The 17,056-nt window shown below is 46.8% G+C and overlaps 1 protein-coding gene across 1 annotated transcript in view; it reads right to left on the bottom strand.

Annotated features, from left to right (window-relative positions):
- Nucleotides 1-17,056, bottom strand: part of RGS20 (regulator of G protein signaling 20) — a 73,122-nt gene that overhangs the window by 41,874 nt on the left and 14,192 nt on the right. The window contains exons 2-3 of the mRNA XM_026516474.4: nucleotides 8,928-8,935; nucleotides 7,669-7,984 (exon numbers count right to left, since the gene is read on the bottom strand). Coding sequence (XP_026372259.2) covers nucleotides 7,669-7,984; nucleotides 8,928-8,935 — 324 coding nt within the window. The remainder of the gene's footprint in view (nucleotides 1-7,668; nucleotides 7,985-8,927; nucleotides 8,936-17,056) is intronic.

Raw genomic sequence — 17,056 nt, 5'->3', positions numbered from 1 at the left:
ATATAATTCCATCTGAAGTTCAGAAAAGGCCCAGCTAATATAGTTGACCCTTGAACACCACGGGGGTTGGAGCGCTGACTTCCCCATGCAGCTGAAAATTTGCCTATAACTTCCGACTACCCCCAAACTTAACTATATAGCCTACTGTTGCCGGGGTGCCTTACTGATAACATAAATAGTTGATTAACACATGCTTTATGCTATATGTATTATACACTGTATTCTTACACCAAAGTAAGTTAGAGAAAATAAAATGTTATTAAAAATCATAAGGGAAATACTTCTACAGTACTGTACTGTATTTAAAAAAAAACCCATGTGTAAGTTGACCCAAGCAGTTCAAACCTGTGTTTTTCAGGGTCAATTGTATGTGGCTTGAAAACTTACGAGAGTGGTTATCTGTGGGAGTAATGACTGGGCAAAAGCAAGAGGGGGTCTTCTGGATATGAGCTGAACTTATCCTATATCTTAGTCTAGAGCAGTGGTGAGTGATCTTGCCCCCCCCAGGAAATATTTGGCAATGTCTGGAGACATTTTTCATTGTCACATCTGGGGAAGGGGGGAAGGGTGCAACTGGCTTCTAGGGGTAGAGGACAGGGATGTTGCTAAGCATCCGACAATGCACAGGACAGTCCCCCAAAGAGGGAGGTATGCAATCCAAAATGCTGATAATGCTGAGGTTGAGAAATGCTCATCTAAATGACCGGTAGTTACATGGGGGTATAGTCATGTAAGGTTTAAGTTGTACACTGAAGATATGTACACTTTACTATAAGTTATAATTCAAATAAAGACAAAAGCAATAATGAATGTCACAAAAAGTGTTATAGCTCCTCACTGAAATTTAGCAAACTTACATAGAAACTTTGTTGCAGTTTTACATATAGCCTAATTCATTAGAGTCCTAATGACCTGAATTTGCCAGGAATTACATTTAAGTCAGGAAGAATGGAACTCTTTATGTTCTGTCCCCATTAAATGCCAAGAAGTATCTACACTTTCTTGTGTAGCAGAAGATGTATGAATTAGGGTCTGGGTTATTGCTAGGAATGGATACTTGTAGAAATAAAAAAATGGTGTATGTAAAGTCCACACGTCTGGGATTTTCTTGGAGCCATTCTGTTGAACTGGCTTGGGAGACTGCTACAGAGTCACTCCCTGTATTAATGCCCTGTATTTCTTTTTTTTTTTTTTAAAGATTTTATTTATTTATTCGACAGAGAGAGAGACAGCCAGCGAGAGAGGGAACACAAGCAGGGGGAGTGGGAGAGGAAGAAGCAGGCTCCCAGCAGAGGAGCCTGATGTGGGGCTTGATCCCACAACGCCGGGATCACGCCCTGAGCTGAAGGCAGACGCTCAACCGCTGTGCCACCCAGGCGCCCCTAATGCCCTGTATTTCTGTCCAGAAGATACAGAAAAATAAACATGTACTTTTAAGCAGTAGTCTAACCTTTGTTCTCAAGATAATAACTTTTTGTCACTAATTATCAACAAATTAAAAAATCTACTGGTCCCTTACATCTCATTCTCACTCCACCCTGAGATGTAAAATTCGTTTGCAAAGGTGGGGTAAGGCATATGTTACATCATTCTTTCCAGTGTCTTGCATAAACGCAACAGCTTATATAAGCTTATGTTGATCTAGCCATACAGCCCTAAAAGGGTTACAGCAAGTGCAAGGAGTTGCTAGCCTCGGAACAGCATCACACACCTGTGTCCCAGCTCCTGAATAAATACTCCAGTTCGTGTCAGAGGTGATAGGCACAAGTGGAGCTAATCCAGAGAACAAGGCGTACCCCTCTACTCATTGTTGGGCTGACCTGCTTTTGTACAACACAGGACCCCAGGAAGTCAAACTGCTAAGTAACTGCATGAGATGCTCTTGTCTAAAATCCAAATACTAATATGTACTTTAAAAGGCTTTTACAGTTCAGAGTAAAATTAAGTAATAAGTAGAAATCGAGCACATCCAAACCAGAACAGTTAACTGGCTTTAAAAATCGCTGAAGCACCTGAAGTAAAATATCACTGCTAGGCAATAGAGCATATAACTCCTATTTCACAAGTGATTCCCTGTGCAAATAGCTAGAATCTAATCATTGGGATTAGAATCAGGGCAATTTATTCTATGAATCCATCATCATGTCATATTCCCTTGTGCTCTCGGTCACATCAAATTTTATTGTGAATGGCTGCCACAAAAGCCCATTCGATTATACTATGAACTGACTCACCCCATGCAGCGTCGTCTAGATTCTCGAGCTGCTCAAGGTAAAATTCACGGACCATCTCAGATAGGGGCCGGGTAGTCAGTGACTCACGCTTATTATACTAAATGCTAAGCTCTGACTCAGAGTGAACCCTGTGAGTTGCTGACTGATACTATATGTATTTGACTAGAAGCAACTCACACTGTGACTCACCTGGTGGTACACTGAAAACCAATCTGAAATATTCCCAACTGGACAGTGATTCACATTCTATTCATACTGGGACTTGACTTAACACATGTGGTTTCAAAACTCGGTTCTGCTGAACTGGCTTGGGATATTGCTACAAAGTCACTCCCTACTTAATGTCCGGTATTTCTGTCTAAAAACACGCGGTAGGTATATAGAGGTGCAAAGTCAAGGGTAAGATATCCAGTTCATGCACTGGAGAGAACCATGGTTTCCTTCTTCAAGGAGGCAAGAACGGTTCCTAGAAGTGCTCTCTTTGGAGGACACATCATTCCTATAATCCTAAATAACTCACTTGAAAGGCTCTGCCATACAATTCCTAAACTGCTCGTGTGAGGGCTGGACCTTGAAGCTACCTGCTGGAAGGTGAATGTCATTACACTGCCGTATGCAGAAATGAAAGAACGGTAGGATTTTAGGAATTTATGTTCAAGTGCCTGGAATAGAAACCATTACTTACCAAGCCACTGCATTAAAATAAGAAAGCCCCCCCCTTCACTCTTGCTTGTCCACAAAATCTGGAATATCAAAATCTCCTTTTATGTAATTTTGAAGGCCTTTCCTAAAAAGCTCTCTTTAAGTCAGCAGAAAGAAGACTTTAAGAATTTAAGAAAAGCTCAAAAGTTATTTCTAAGGAAGAACTGCTACAAGGGATTAATAGAATATGCAACCAAATGTGTACTCCATTGGGACCCTGAATTCCAGCGCTGGCTCTGCCTCTAGCTTGATCTGTGACCTTAGCCTACTTTAGGTAAGTCCTACCTCCTGCGGTGCCAGGCCAATGAAGCTGTGGGACAGCAGCCAAATGACTGTCTGGTCTTTCTTGCGTTGTATATAACACATGCTTGTATATTTTCCCTTATGTAATGACTTCTAGTTTCCTATTTGTTAAAGGTTCATAAACCTGTAGTAAACAGAAACATATCAATGTGATGTATAAGAGCCTTGGGTGGCTAGTCAGAAGACCTAACTCTAATCCTATTTGGGGCCCTATTTAGCTGGAGATCTCCAGTAGGGACCTCTACCCTCTCTGAATATTTCCTCAGCTGTAAAGTGAAGGAATCTGACTTTTATCATTCTATGTACTTCTTTCTTTATTTTAAAAGTGATCTCTGTGCCCATCTTGGGGCTCTAACTCACAACCCAGAGATCAAATGTCTGAACCAGCCAGGTGCCCCATCTTTCTCTATTCTTGATATTATAAGAGTATTTTGGCTGAAATGTTTACAATCATCTTATAGAAGATAGCATTTCTAGCTTCCAAGGTAAACTTGCAGCTTCTCTTAAATACAACTGACCTAGTGCAGTATTTTAATACAGACTTTGAATTTTCTGTATATACCATGACCTAGTGTGTATTTTTTATCATACCTGTTTGAAATAAAAAGGGTCCACATGCTGTAGAAACGCACTGTATTTAAAATTTACATATCAACCTAGAAAATATTTACTGTTTTTCTAATTTTAGTGATGAACATATTTTATTTTATTATATATACTCTTTATAGCATACCAAAAAATGCACTTTGTTCCTGATCTTATTATACAGTATTTTGAAAGCTTCTTAGCCAATTTTGCATAAATATAGTAATAGTACTACCAGCTTTTGTTTGATATGTGACAGCTCTATTGTATTAATTTACTGAATGCTGGCAGCTACCCAATCAAGTAGGTATTTTTTTTCTTATCCTCATTTTACAGATGATAAAACAAAGGCGCCAAAACGTTAAGTTACTTGCCTGAGGTCACACAGCCAGGCTGGGATTTGAATCCAGGCAGTTACAGAACGCAGGACTCTGACCTATCAGGCAATACTGCCTCTCATATGCGTTACTGATACGCGAAATAGAAGCCACTTAATGAGCAGAAAGTAGATAGGATGAGGCCCAGTAGCGGTTATTAGCAAAAATTAGGTATTGAACAAAAACAAGAATTTACAGGTGGAATCATTTCATTACAAATGTCCTCCCCAAGTCTAGGGAGGAAGTCAGTTCGTTTCTTGAACTCGGACTTTTGTTTAGTCAATTCCATAAACTGCAATCACTAGAAGTAAAACGAAGCCAAGCCACACTGGGGCCCCCAGAGGAGGGGGACAGACCCAAGTGGGATGGCTGGAGATTGGGGCAGGAAGCTCCCTGCTCTCCCCACAATCCAGAGGCAAGAAGGAGCCCAGCGGGCGAGTGACTGCTTTTCCAACGCGGTGGGCGAGAGGAGTCCCGCCCGCACCGCAGGCACGGGCCACTGTTGGGACGCCCAGCGAACTACAGCTAGTCCGCCTGGTTGGCATAGTCGGGGTCTGAAAGAGCCATGGTGGTCTTCCCCGGATTCAGAGAAGGAAAAGAAGGGAGGAGAGAGTTCCCCTCTAGCGCTCTCCTACTCCTGGATAGAAACTGCATTCACTTTCACTCCTCTAACTGTCCGCCACTGGCCGCGAGGGTGCCGCAGAGGCACCCCGGGCTCCCAGCCCGCGCCCGCGTCGCGGGTTTCGAGCACTCTCCACCGCCGCGTCCCGCCCGCCGCTGGGGTCGCTGGGGGCCCTGGCCGCTTGCCCGGATTTTCCTCGGAAACTGGTGAGTCCGGGAAACCCACTCCAGTCTCCGAGCGCCGCCTCCCGCAGGGCCCTTCCCCGCCCACTCACCACCCACGCCGGGTGGGCAGGTCGCAGAGCTGAGACGTCCCAGTGCCCACCGTTTTCCGCCCACCTCCCGGGACGCGGAGCACACAGACCCCGCCCGCAAACGCCCACCCGCTCCGGCTCGCTCCTAGGCCCCTCCCCGCCCACTCCCCACAGCTGGGGGAAGGGAGTCTCCACGCACACCCACTCCAAAAGGTCCCCCCATCCCTTCCCGCTGGCGCGACGCCCCTCCTAGGTCCCCCGCGCGCCCACGACCCCTTCCAGTCTCCGCAGTCTGGCCGCCGCGACACGTTCCAACTTACCGAGCGCAGCTCCGAGAGTGCGGAAGACTCAATCGCCCGGGTTTGTTAGGAAAAACACCCCCGGCGCCTACACCTTAACCTCCTTGGCGCGGGCCAAGGGTGGGCGACAGTTCAGTCCATTAGGTTTTCAAGAGCGTAAAAGAGGACAACGAGTCAGACCCTCCAGGGTGCGTGAGCAGGCACTTTCCGGGTCCCCCGCCTGAGTTGCGCTTTTCTTAAAGGGAGGTTCTGCGATTTAGGGAGTGTCTCCTCTTCCTTCCTACCTGCGCTCAAACTGCCCGCCTCCGGCGCCCGGCCGGGTGAGAATACAGACGTTTCCACCGCCTGGAGTTCCCCAAATCTATTACGGGGGTCAGTACGCATTTTAGGCTTTAAGGGCTAGGCTCTCGCATCCCCTACCCACTCACTTACCCCAGGCCACAGAGGTTGAATCGTGCGGACCTCCTGCTGGACCCGGCAGAAACTGATCGTGGTGGCTGGACGCCCCTCTTGAGACCCAGTCACACCCTAAGCCCATACACCCCCACAATACGCACTGACTGACCTACGGGGCTGGACCCGCGGATGAGGAGACCGACCTGCACCCGCTCCCGCCATCGCGGCGACGGCCAGAGCTCCAGGTCTTGACCTGCGTGCGCGCCGCGGTTGGCCCCGGCCACTTCCCAGCCCGAGGCTTTAGAGTGAGTCCGAGAGGGGAAAAGGGGCAGGGGGTTGAGGATGCGGGGTACTCACGATTTCACCGTCCACCGGGCAAGCGGGAGGGGAAGCTCCGGCCAGCTCGCCTCCGTCGGCCGTGCGCATGCGTCCCGCGTGTCCCTTATTTTTTTTTTATTACAATACCAACTCGTGGCCTTACTACGCCCGCGATCGCTTTCCCCGGTTTTCCTCTTCTAGCTCTCGGTCTTTCCTCTCACCTTCTTCTCCCTCTCTCAAGCTCCCTCAGCTCTGCCTCCTCCCCGCCCCCTCACTCCCGCCTCCCCTGCGGGGCTATCCCGGTCTCGCCTCCCTCCTGCGGCGGCGCGCTCCACTGCGGCGGGGGCTGGGGGGTCGCTCCCGGCTCCAAGCAGGACCTAATCCGCGGCGGAACTGTAGCCCCCTCCTCCAGCCCGGAATTAGGCAGAATCCAGAGCGTGGGCGCTAAGCCAGGCGAGCGTGGAGAGTCTGCAAGACCCCCTCGCGCTCCCTCCGCTTTGGCGCGCGGGGGCTGAGCAAGACTCGGCTGTGCGGGAATGCGTGCTCAGACCTTGTGAATGAAGGGGGGGCGGAGGGAAGTACAAGTGTGAGTGTGCTGGGGGGGCGGGGAGGGTTGCGCCGCGCGCGGAGGGCGTGCTCTCTCCCTGGAGAGTCGCGCTGTGGACTACCCAGCCTCTGGAGAGCAGCCCCCTACCTTCTCTCTTTACCCGGGTGCTTCTCCGAGCTCTGCACCCGTCCCACCCCGGTACTGCCTCTGCTGGTCCCTCACTGGAAAGGAGCTCCACGCCCTCTTCCTGCCGCCGGAGCTGGTGGCCCCACCAGGTTGGGGGTGGGGGCGGGGGGGTGGCTAACTCCGGATGCCGGATCCCGCTGAGACCCTTGGCTGCTTCCTTTCGTCCCCAGGGGTTCCGAAGTCCAGGGGTAGGGAGAGACCCGGGGGTGGAGCGGAAAAACGCTGCCCTCCAGCTCCGCGGGCACAGAACACCGCGTGTCCGTATAGACCCGGCCGTGTGCCCTCGGGAACGAGACGGAGACCGACCGCCCGAGCCCGGCGCGGGAGCTTGGGGGGCTAAACTGAAGCTGGAAGCTGACCTGATTCAAAAATAACATCACGTCATTTCCTCCCCGTCCTCCAGAGCCTGCAGATGCTGAGAGGGCAGGGGAGTGGGAGTGCGAGGAGGGGGCGGAGGCGCTTTGGGGGGGGGCTTGCAGGAAGGGGGTTGATCGACACGTTGAGAACGAGAGTTTGAGAAGCAGATTCAGGAAGGGCGAGGACTCCCGCTTCCACAGTTTCCATTGACACTGGAAGGAAATGGTCCAGGAAAAACTAGCTTCGAGGGTCTACTGCGGAAAGGGGGTGTCAGGAGAGGCGCCGGCGCCTTTTCCTTGAACTAACTCAAGCCTCTCTTGACCTTCCCATCAAAACTCTCGGCCCCTCCCTCACCCCCTCCCGCTCCCCTTGCGGGCCGGAGCCCCTGCTGGCCCGTGGTGGAGTGGGTCAGTCGAGGTTAGGAAGGAGCAGGGGCTGCTGATGTCTGGGTGAGGCCGGGGGTGGGGCGTGGTGGAAAACTGTACTCACGAGCATGGGCAAGCTCTGCTCAGTGCAGGCGTCCTCTTCCCTGGGCAGGCGTCCCCCCGGGGGTCGTCTGGGCAGTGCCAGAGCTGCCCCCAGCAGGAGCGAGAGGCGGCTTGGCCGCTCCCCCTGCCCCCTCGAGAGCCCGGCCGCTGGCAGGGAGCTAGCGGGAAGCAGGAGGGAGAAGTCCGGAAGCCGCTGGGGAGCCCCAGAAGGGGGTCGCCGGAGAAGGTGAGAGAAGAATCGCGCGAGGCCAGAGAGCGTGCTAGAAAGGAGGCTGAACAGCTTCGGGGCAGCGGGCGAGTCTGGGAGCTGTGCAGGGCCGGCGGCAGGAAGGGTAAGAGATAGGAGGAGAGAAACAAAACCAACGCACCATTACTGTTGGGTGTAGCTACAGGCTGAAGAAAATGGGCATTTAGTATCATACTACAGCATTTTGAGACTGTACTTTCGGGGTGCAAGAGAAGGTAGGTGAAAGCAAAAGGAAAGGCCTTTGGATGGATTCTCCTTCCTCTTTCTCTCCTTTCCTCCCTCCTCCCCTCTCTCCTTTCTAACTCTATGCTACTTATTGAGGTTCTTGGACCAGCAGCTTTAATAACAACCAGCAGTTAATAACAACAGAATCTGGGACCCTGTCCTGAACCATGGCACCAGAATCTGAATGTTAACATTCCCAGGGGGTTCATGTGCACCTTAAATCTGAGATGCAGTGTGTAGAAGCATCTGTATTCATACGTCTTGGTTCTTTAGGATTTCCTAGTGAATGAACATCTCCTAGTTCACTTTTGGAACTCTTGCTCTTCTCCCACTTTCCCTCTGACCTTTCCCACCTTCTAAAGTGCCTAGAGCTCTCCCTGCTGAGGCACTGAAGTTGGACTTGGTTACTAGGTTCTGTTGTGAGAGGTGTCTAGGGGGGAATTGATTAGTGTCAGAAGATTGAGCAATCCCAGACCCAGGCTGGGTGGAAGAAGGGACTGGCTGATTTGACTTTGGTTGTGCTGGTTGGTGTGGGCGGGATATCAGGACTGTGTTGGGTCTCAGGAATGCACACTATGCAGGGCCCCTTTCACACTCTATGCATCCATCTTATTCTCAGGAACACAGGCCTTTCCACCTTCCACTTGTTGCTTAGGATATATAAACGGCCAGTGTAAAGGTAAAATTATTGTTACTATTTTCTTTGAAAGTAGAGGGTAGCATTAATTTAGAAGTCAGAAGCCCAGGGTTCTAGACTGAGCCTCGCAACCAAATCCACAGCTAACCTTGGGAAAGTCTCTTTATTCTTTGAATTTATCTGCTTCATTTATAGAGTAAATGAATTCAACTCAGTTGCTTCTTAAGGTCACCTGCCTTGTCAGGCTCTCATTTTTGAGCTCTTAGAGCTTCTTGGTCCACTAACATTAAGAGAAGCTACAATCCAGAACCTAACTCAGCCAATCCAAACATCCCCCTCAAGCAAAACAAAAAGACAATTTAATCTGTTTGTGAAAAACAAGAGTGGTGGTTGCCAAGAAAATTAAAGGTGGAGGCGGGAAGCAGCGAATAAAAGTGACAGGGTGGCAAGGCGCGGAGGGGGCTTGGCGAGCCGGGCGGGACGCGAGTCCCAAGGGCGCGGCGGCCGCTCTCCAGGGTCCTGAAGGCGGGAGCGGCCACGGGAGGCCTCCGTGGGCTTGGCTGGGTTCCCCGGCTCTGCTGTTGCCAGGCCCGGCATGTTTTCTTTGGGCGGTGGAAGTCTTGTGGGAAGCGATTGTCGGGAGGGAGGGAGGAAACCTAGCAACCCATTCTCATTCATGAGGCCCTTTCTGGGAAGTCGCCGAACGTGTTGGCTGATTTGTCTTTCGGTCGTTTGTATGCGCTCGGGGAAAGAGTGGAGGTTGGTTTGCATTTCCGAGTAAGTTCACACTGTTTCGCTTCCCCTTATTACCTTTTCCTGGAGAATGGGGTCTTTCTCCTAGTATTTTCATTCTCCACGTTCAGATGCTTCTCTCCCCTCCCCCGCTTTCTGGCACCATGAGTTTATTTTAGGGGTTGGAGCTGAGAGCCAGGGAGGCTTCTGGAGAAGTGCCAACAGCTCTCGAGGCGGGGGGTGGGGGGGGGGTGGGGGGGGGTGGGGATGAGAGATTTGGAAAACGCTCAGAGCCGGCCTTGGTGCCCAGCTTTAGTCTTGCCGGGGAGGAGGGCAGGGGACCAGGCTCTTGGTCTGGGGTTGGGGTGGGTCCCCCGCCGGCGCCAATCGAGCTCGGATGCCGCGGGCAGCTGGGCTTGGGCGGGTGGCAGCTAGCTTCGTGCGCACCTGCCGGTGATGGTTGGCCAGCGGCCGCGGCCGCGTCTGCCCCGAGCGCGCTGCTGGATGGCAGCAGAAACCTAAGGGGATGCGAGCACCGGGGCCTGAAGGACCCCATGCAAAGGAAGTCAAGAAAGAACCGGTTCAGCCCCTGGCGACCCAGAGCTTGACTAAGCCCAAGCGCGACCTTTCCCGACCAGCCTTCATGCGAGGGCTTGAGCAAAGCTTAAATGGCTGAAAACGAGCAACAGGCACACTTCTGCGATGCATACCCCACTCCCAGGGGCCCGAAGGAAGCTTCATGGGACTTCCGTGGGTCCCAGAATTTGCGTCTCCAGCTCATATTTTCAAAAAGTTTTGTGAGAATGTGTGAACCTGTAACCTGACCCTTCTCTCTTCTCTCCCAAGTCCTTCTTCCCAAGTCACTTGCACGCCCCTTCCCCAGGCACGCTTCATTAAGCATTTTGCTTCGGTCCTTTGCTTCAAGACAGAGACGCTTGTGAGGAAAATAGTGGAAATGTTCAGGCAGAATAAAAGTCTCAAACCCCAGAAACACAAAGCCCTAGCTCCACTGATCCTTTGGAGACATTCAGCTTTTACCCTTCCCTAGATTGGTCTTTTCTCTCAGGATCAGCAGCCTGCTTTCCAATTCTGGCCGGTGTCTGGACACACTCTGCAGTCAGAGCAAGTCTGGTCAGGGACCACAGGCTTCCCTAACATGCAGGGGTGTGAAGCATGATGGTGCAGGGTGCTGAAATCTGACTTCTTCTGGCCCTCCTGGCCAGGACAGAGCTCTGGGAGTATCAGGGTAGCCACAAAATTCCATCTGAGAAAAGTTATCTGAGGAAAGACCTTCAGCTGCTCACAGTGCTCCAGAGATCCCTGTCTTCCTTTTAGGCCAGATTCTAGATGACAGTCTGAGGGTTTCACTAACATTAGCCACAAAACAGAATCATCTTGGAATCTGTATTCCTGAAAGCACTGATCCTTAGAAATCCAGAAGACTTAGGGAATACTTTATAAAGATCAAATATCCCCTTCCCTAATTAAACATATTGGCTACTGAACCATGCAGAGGAGATAATCACCACACCCAAATAAATATACCCAAAATCTCATCCTTTTAAAACACAAATTGAAAATTTTCATTCACCCCTAAATAGCGTCATTTCATAAAAGAAACATCCATGGCAGGATTAAACTACTTTTAACCAAAAATTACTGAGAGCCTTTAGAATTAAAATCACAGAATAAAATTTAAAATTAGATTTAATTTTATGAGATGACCTATTTTTTCCTGGACTCTTTTTTAAAAAAAAAAATCCGTTTGCTTTGGTTTAGCCTTATTATACATTTTTATTTTCTATTATTTGGAGAAACAATTCTTCCACTTGGATCTAAGAATTGAATTGGCAGTGATTTAAAACTCTAACGGCAAGTCTTTGCTAGTGCTGACTATAAAGCATGCAGATTGGAAAGTGGCAAGATATAAGATAGATCATGGATATTAGAGTCACAGGTTAATATTAATTCGAGGCCAACCAAACTATTAATAACTTGTTTCTATTAGGATTCACTTCAAATCTCAATGTTCTTAGTGAAAGTACAACTGTTAAAAAGAATATCTCTGTAGCTCATAATTAGTTCTGACTTCATCCATTCTTTTAATAACTTTTTAAATGGATCTATGCCTAGGACTTATATGGGGGTGTTATAAGTCGATGTTACATAATGGAGCATTGATACTGAGGAAGGTGGGGCTAGGAACGGAAGTGGAGGGGACCAGAAATAAGGGCTACTTAGGTGACATGTATGTCTGGGGAAGGGAAACACTTCAGGTTCTGTCTGCTCAGTTCTTTCAGAGAAAACTGGGCCCTCTACCTTCCTGCTGGTGTTGTTAACTGAGTGAGGAGCTTAAGATAGGTGGTGGATTTTTATTTGAATATATATACATATATTTATTTGAATTATATGCAACACTGAACTCTTGATTTTCCCTTCCAAACTTTCTCCTCCATCTCAGTGAATGGCAACTTGATCATTTTTATTCAGGTCAAAAACACTGGAGTATCCCTTCTTCTTATATTCACAGCAATCACTCTGTGTTATAAGCTGAAGTGAGTCTCCCCCAAAATCATATGTTGAAGTCCTAACCCCCAATACTTCAGAATATGGCCTTATTTAAAAATAGGATGGTAGCAGGTATAGTTAGTAAAGAAGAGTCATATTAGAATAGTGTGAGCCCCTAATCCCATATGACTGGTGTCCTTATAAAAAGGAGAAATATGCCAGCAATCACACTACTTGGTATTTATCCCAAAGATACAGACATAGTGAAAAGGGGCACATGCACCCCAGTGTTCATAGCAGCAATGTCCACAATAGCCAAACTGTGGAAGGAGCCGAGGTGCCCTTCAACAGATGAATGGATAAAGAAGATGTGGTCCCTATATACAATGGGATATTACTTAGCCATCGGAAAGGATGAATACCCAACATTTGCATAACATGGTTGGAACTGGAGGAGATTATACTAAGTGAAGTAAGTCAAGCATAGTAAGACAATAATCATATGGTTTCACTTATTTCTGGAACATAAGGAATAGCAGAGAGGACATTAGGAGAAGGAAGGGAAAAATGAAAGGCGGAAAATCAGAGGGGGAGATGAACCATGAGAGACTATGGACTCTGGGAAACAAATTGAGGGTGTCAGGGGGAAGGGTGTGGGGGAATGGGCTAGCCTGGGAATGGGTATTAAGGAGGGCACGTATTGCATGGAGCGCTGGGTGTTACACGCAAACAATGAATCATGGAACACTACATCAAAAACAAAGGATGTCCTGTATGGTGACTAACAACACAATAAAAAAATTTTAACAAAAAGGAGAAATTTGGACATAGAGACACGCACCAGGAGACTGCTGTGTCAAAATGAAAGCAGAGATGGAGGTGATATACCCACAGGCCACGGAGTGCCGGAGATTGCCAGCAAACCATCAGAAATAAGGAAGAAGCATGGAACAGATTCTCCCTCTGAAGAAATCCAGCTATAAGACTGACATAGAAACCTGTCTCATTTTCCAGCCTGTTGATCTACCCTGCAGATTTTAGATCAAGACTGAAACACCAATTCTAACCTGAATTTCCAACCTGCTGGCTTGCCCTACAGATTTGAGACTTGCCGGCCAACGCAACTGAATGAGTCAATTCCTTAAGATAAATCTCCTTCTCCCTCTCCCCACCGCTCCTTCTCTCCCCTCCCTGCTTCTCTCTCTCTCATCATTTACCTATCACATACATATCCTATAGGTTTTGGTTCTCTAGAGAACCTTGACTAATATTCTCTGGTACAGGTCTATACCTGGACTATTGAATTATCCTCCTCCTGGTGTTTCTACTTCCCCTTTGCCTCATTTTCCCTTAAAATTGAAGCCAGGATTTTTCTTTAAAATGTAGGTCAGGCTATATGTCACTCTGCAACTTCAAACTTTCTATTGGCTTCTTATTTCAGAGTAAAATCCAAAGTCCTTACATTAGCCCTCAAGGAACAGCATGAATGTTCCCATCCTACCATGAAGATCTCCTCTTCTTATACTGCTATTCTTGAAATATTGGTTTTGCATAGCACTTTTTACTATTTGGCATACAATGTATTTACTTCTTTGTTTGTATGATGAAAGTAGTCACTTTTTCTCTTTTGTTCATTGCTAGTGTCTAGAACACTGCTTGGCCCTTAACAAAGTGCTCAATAAATATTTGTAGGGCAAATGAATACAAAACAAGCTCAAATATTAATCACTCAAAATCAATGGAATTCTGGTCCATGCTACAACATGGATGAACCTTGAAAACTTGCTAAGTGAAAGAAGCTGGATGCAAAAGGACAAATATATGATTCCACTTACATGAGGTATCAAAAATAGGCAAACTCATGCAGTTAGAAAGTAGAACAGTGGTTACCAGGGGCTGGTGGGAGAGAAGAATGGAGAGTTACCGTTTAATGGATGTAGAGTATACTGGTTGATAGAAGAGTTCTGGAAATAGACAGTGGTGATGGTTCTACAACCTTGTGAGTGTATTTAATGTCACTGAATGATATACTTAAAAATGGTTAAAATGGTAATTTATTTTATGCTGTTTATATTTCCCCACAGTTTAAAAAAAAAAACATTAAAACTCTTCACGGTGTGAGCTCAGAGGAGCCTGAGACTGTCCACCCGGTGGGGAAAAACAGCTGAGTAAATCGCTCCTGATTCTGCCAGAATCTCTTGGGGTTCCCCCACTTTGATTTTTGCTGCCACTAGCTAAAAGTGTTTGCAAGATAGACATTGCCAACTCCCATTCTATTCTAGAATGTAGTGGGACATAGATTGTAGTATGTAGAGGTAGAAAGAACAGCTGAAGCAGGGTCCAAGAAAGGTCTTGTAGGCCACTCATTTCTTCATTCTTTCAACAAACATTTATCACGTGTCTCTTAAGTATCAGGCACTGTTCTGGATACTCTGGATTCAAAGTGAGTGAGGAAGAAAATGATCTGCTCTTATAGTGTGGTGAAAGAGGGGATAGTAATCTATGGAGACTGAAGAAGGCAAGTAAGTCATGGCAAGGATTTTGGACTTTATTTTAAAAGCAATCAGAAGTCACTGAAAGATTTTAAGCAAGAAAGTGACATGATCTGATTTTTATTTTTAAAAGACTCTTTTGGTGCTTTGTGTTGGAGTGAGTTGGAAGGGGTGCACATGAGAATAGTGAAAACAGGAGGCTTTGGAATGGTCCAAGTGAGAGAAGATGATGACTTGGACAGTAATGGGGATAAAATATAGAGCAATGGATAGACTGAGATATGTTTTAGAGAGAATTAATGGCACTTCAGATGGATTGGATATGCAGACTGAGAAAAAGGGAATCAAAGATAATACCCAGGTGTTCTGAGATGAGTGGTTGGGTGGCTGGCTGGAATGAGAAAGATGAGGAGGGAAATCAAGAATCTTGGTAAACACATTTCCTAGATGCCTATGAGTCATTCAAAGAGAGCTGCTAAATAGGTTGCTGTAAAAGAGCTTTGAGCTCAGGGTAGAGGTCTGGGTGGGAGTCCAGGAGCTGTACATTTAGGAGTTATTAGCATAAAATGGTATTTAAAGCTATTGGAATTGGGTAAGATTCCTAGAAAAAGATGAAAAAATGGAACTAGATTGAATCAATTTAAGGAGTTTGAACCACATCCACATGGAAATGGGGAGCCACTGACAAAACTTCATCAGGGAATTAATAGGATCAGGTTTGTATTTTAGAAAGATCTCTCTGTCCTCTGGTGTTACTTAGAGGCAGGGATGACTGGAAAGAGAGACCAGGAAACATGCTGCTGCAATAATTTTTGGGGAGATGATAGTGATTTGATCTAGAAAAATGTTAAATGGAGTGGGGATAACTAAATGAACAGATCAAGAGATACCTTTGAATATTGTGATCAAAATGTGCTGATCAATTAGAGGTGTGAAATGTGGACAAGAGCAAGGTCAAGGGTTATGCCTCCCATGTTGCTAGTTCAAAACCTGGTGGTTGATGGTACCCATTTTTACTGAGATAAAGAACTTAGGAGAAGAAGAGTTTGGGCAAAGGTAAAGACAATTGCTAATTTTGAAGTGCCTGTTAGACACATAAATCTAGATGGTCAGTGGACTTTTGTAAAATCATGCGTGGACTGCAGGAGACAGAGCCTGAGTGGAGTCATCAGTCCATAAGCTGTCTCAGAGCCTTTGACGCTGCCCAGATCAGCCAAGGAGAACAAGTCCAGTGAGAAGAGAAAAGGACCAAGGATGAAAACTTAGGGAACTTCCAATATTTCAGAGGCAGTAAAGGGAGAGGAAGTTTTAAATGAGACTGAAAGGGAGCAGCCAGGGAAGAAGGGAATAAAACAAAAGGGACATCATCTATTATGTTCCAGACTCTGGTTAGATGTTATGTCATTTATTTCTTTTTTGTAACCCTGCAAGCAGGTATTGATCTCCTCTCCATTTTACAGAAGACCATATTGAGACTCAAGTGAAATAAGTTGGCCAAAGACATTTATCCAGAAAACAACCGAAAAAGTTTGAAGGAATTAAAACAAATCTTGGACTATCAAGTTTCTACCCTTCAGTTGTTAACAAAAGGAATGAATCTTGTGTGCGCATGCACCTGTGTACATATATTTGTATATGCATAGAGTATCTCTAGGAGGATACAAAGAAGCTGGTAAGACTGAAGAGTGGTTGCCTTGGGTGGATCGGGGAGTAGAGGTTGGCGACTGGCCAGATGGAGACTTACTATATTGTATACACTATTAGGCTCTGTATTGTTGTAATAGAGTCTGTAATAAAGAGTTGGCGCTTTCCTTCCTTCCTTTCTTTCTTTCTTTCTTTCTTTCTTTCTTTCTTTCTTTCTTCTTTCATCTTTCATGCTTGACTGTTGACAGTTTTCAGTCCCCACTACTCTCCTTTCCCTTCTGCCCCATCCGGGCAAACTGATAGGACCGCCTAGATGCTTTCTCCTTTGGCACCTGCAGGAAGTTCAAGCCATGCAAGTCTTGGCTTTTGCAAAGGAGAACCCTCAATTCCAGCCCCACCATAAAATCCCAAGCTGCTCTCCTTCTGTTCTCTCCAGCCATTTTTGTACCTGTTAACAAGCATCCTACCTTGCTCTCCTCAGAGGACCTCATTATGGGAGTAATACACCTCTCTCTACTCTCTTGGTATTTGTGTGTCCTCATTGGTCTGGACAACTGAACCAAATTTATGGTGTGTGTGTGGGAGGGTCCATTCTGCCTGTGTAGAATACAACAATTGTATTAGATCACAAGTGTAAGGCTGGACTAGTCTGATTTTGAATATTCCAGTTAAAAAATATAAATTAACTAGCACATTTTTAAATGGTAAGAATAAAAAAAGGTCCATGTACCAAAGTCCTAAGATTTTAAGATCCATATGGGCCTTCTCCACCATATTTCTTGTCTGCTGGCTCATTAAAAAGGCTGAGAAAGAAAAGGAAACTAAAATGAACTGAAATCTGTGCTCTTTCTTCCATACTATTCTATATCTCTAGAGATCATGAAGGGAATTATTATTACGTAAA

The sequence above is a fragment of the Ursus arctos genome, unplaced genomic scaffold (assembly GCF_023065955.2).
Source record: "Ursus arctos isolate Adak ecotype North America unplaced genomic scaffold, UrsArc2.0 scaffold_6, whole genome shotgun sequence".
NCBI lineage: Eukaryota > Metazoa > Chordata > Mammalia > Carnivora > Ursidae > Ursus > Ursus arctos.
The sequence above is the reverse complement of the archived record's forward strand: the minus strand, read 5'-3'. Positions and strand labels throughout refer to the sequence as shown.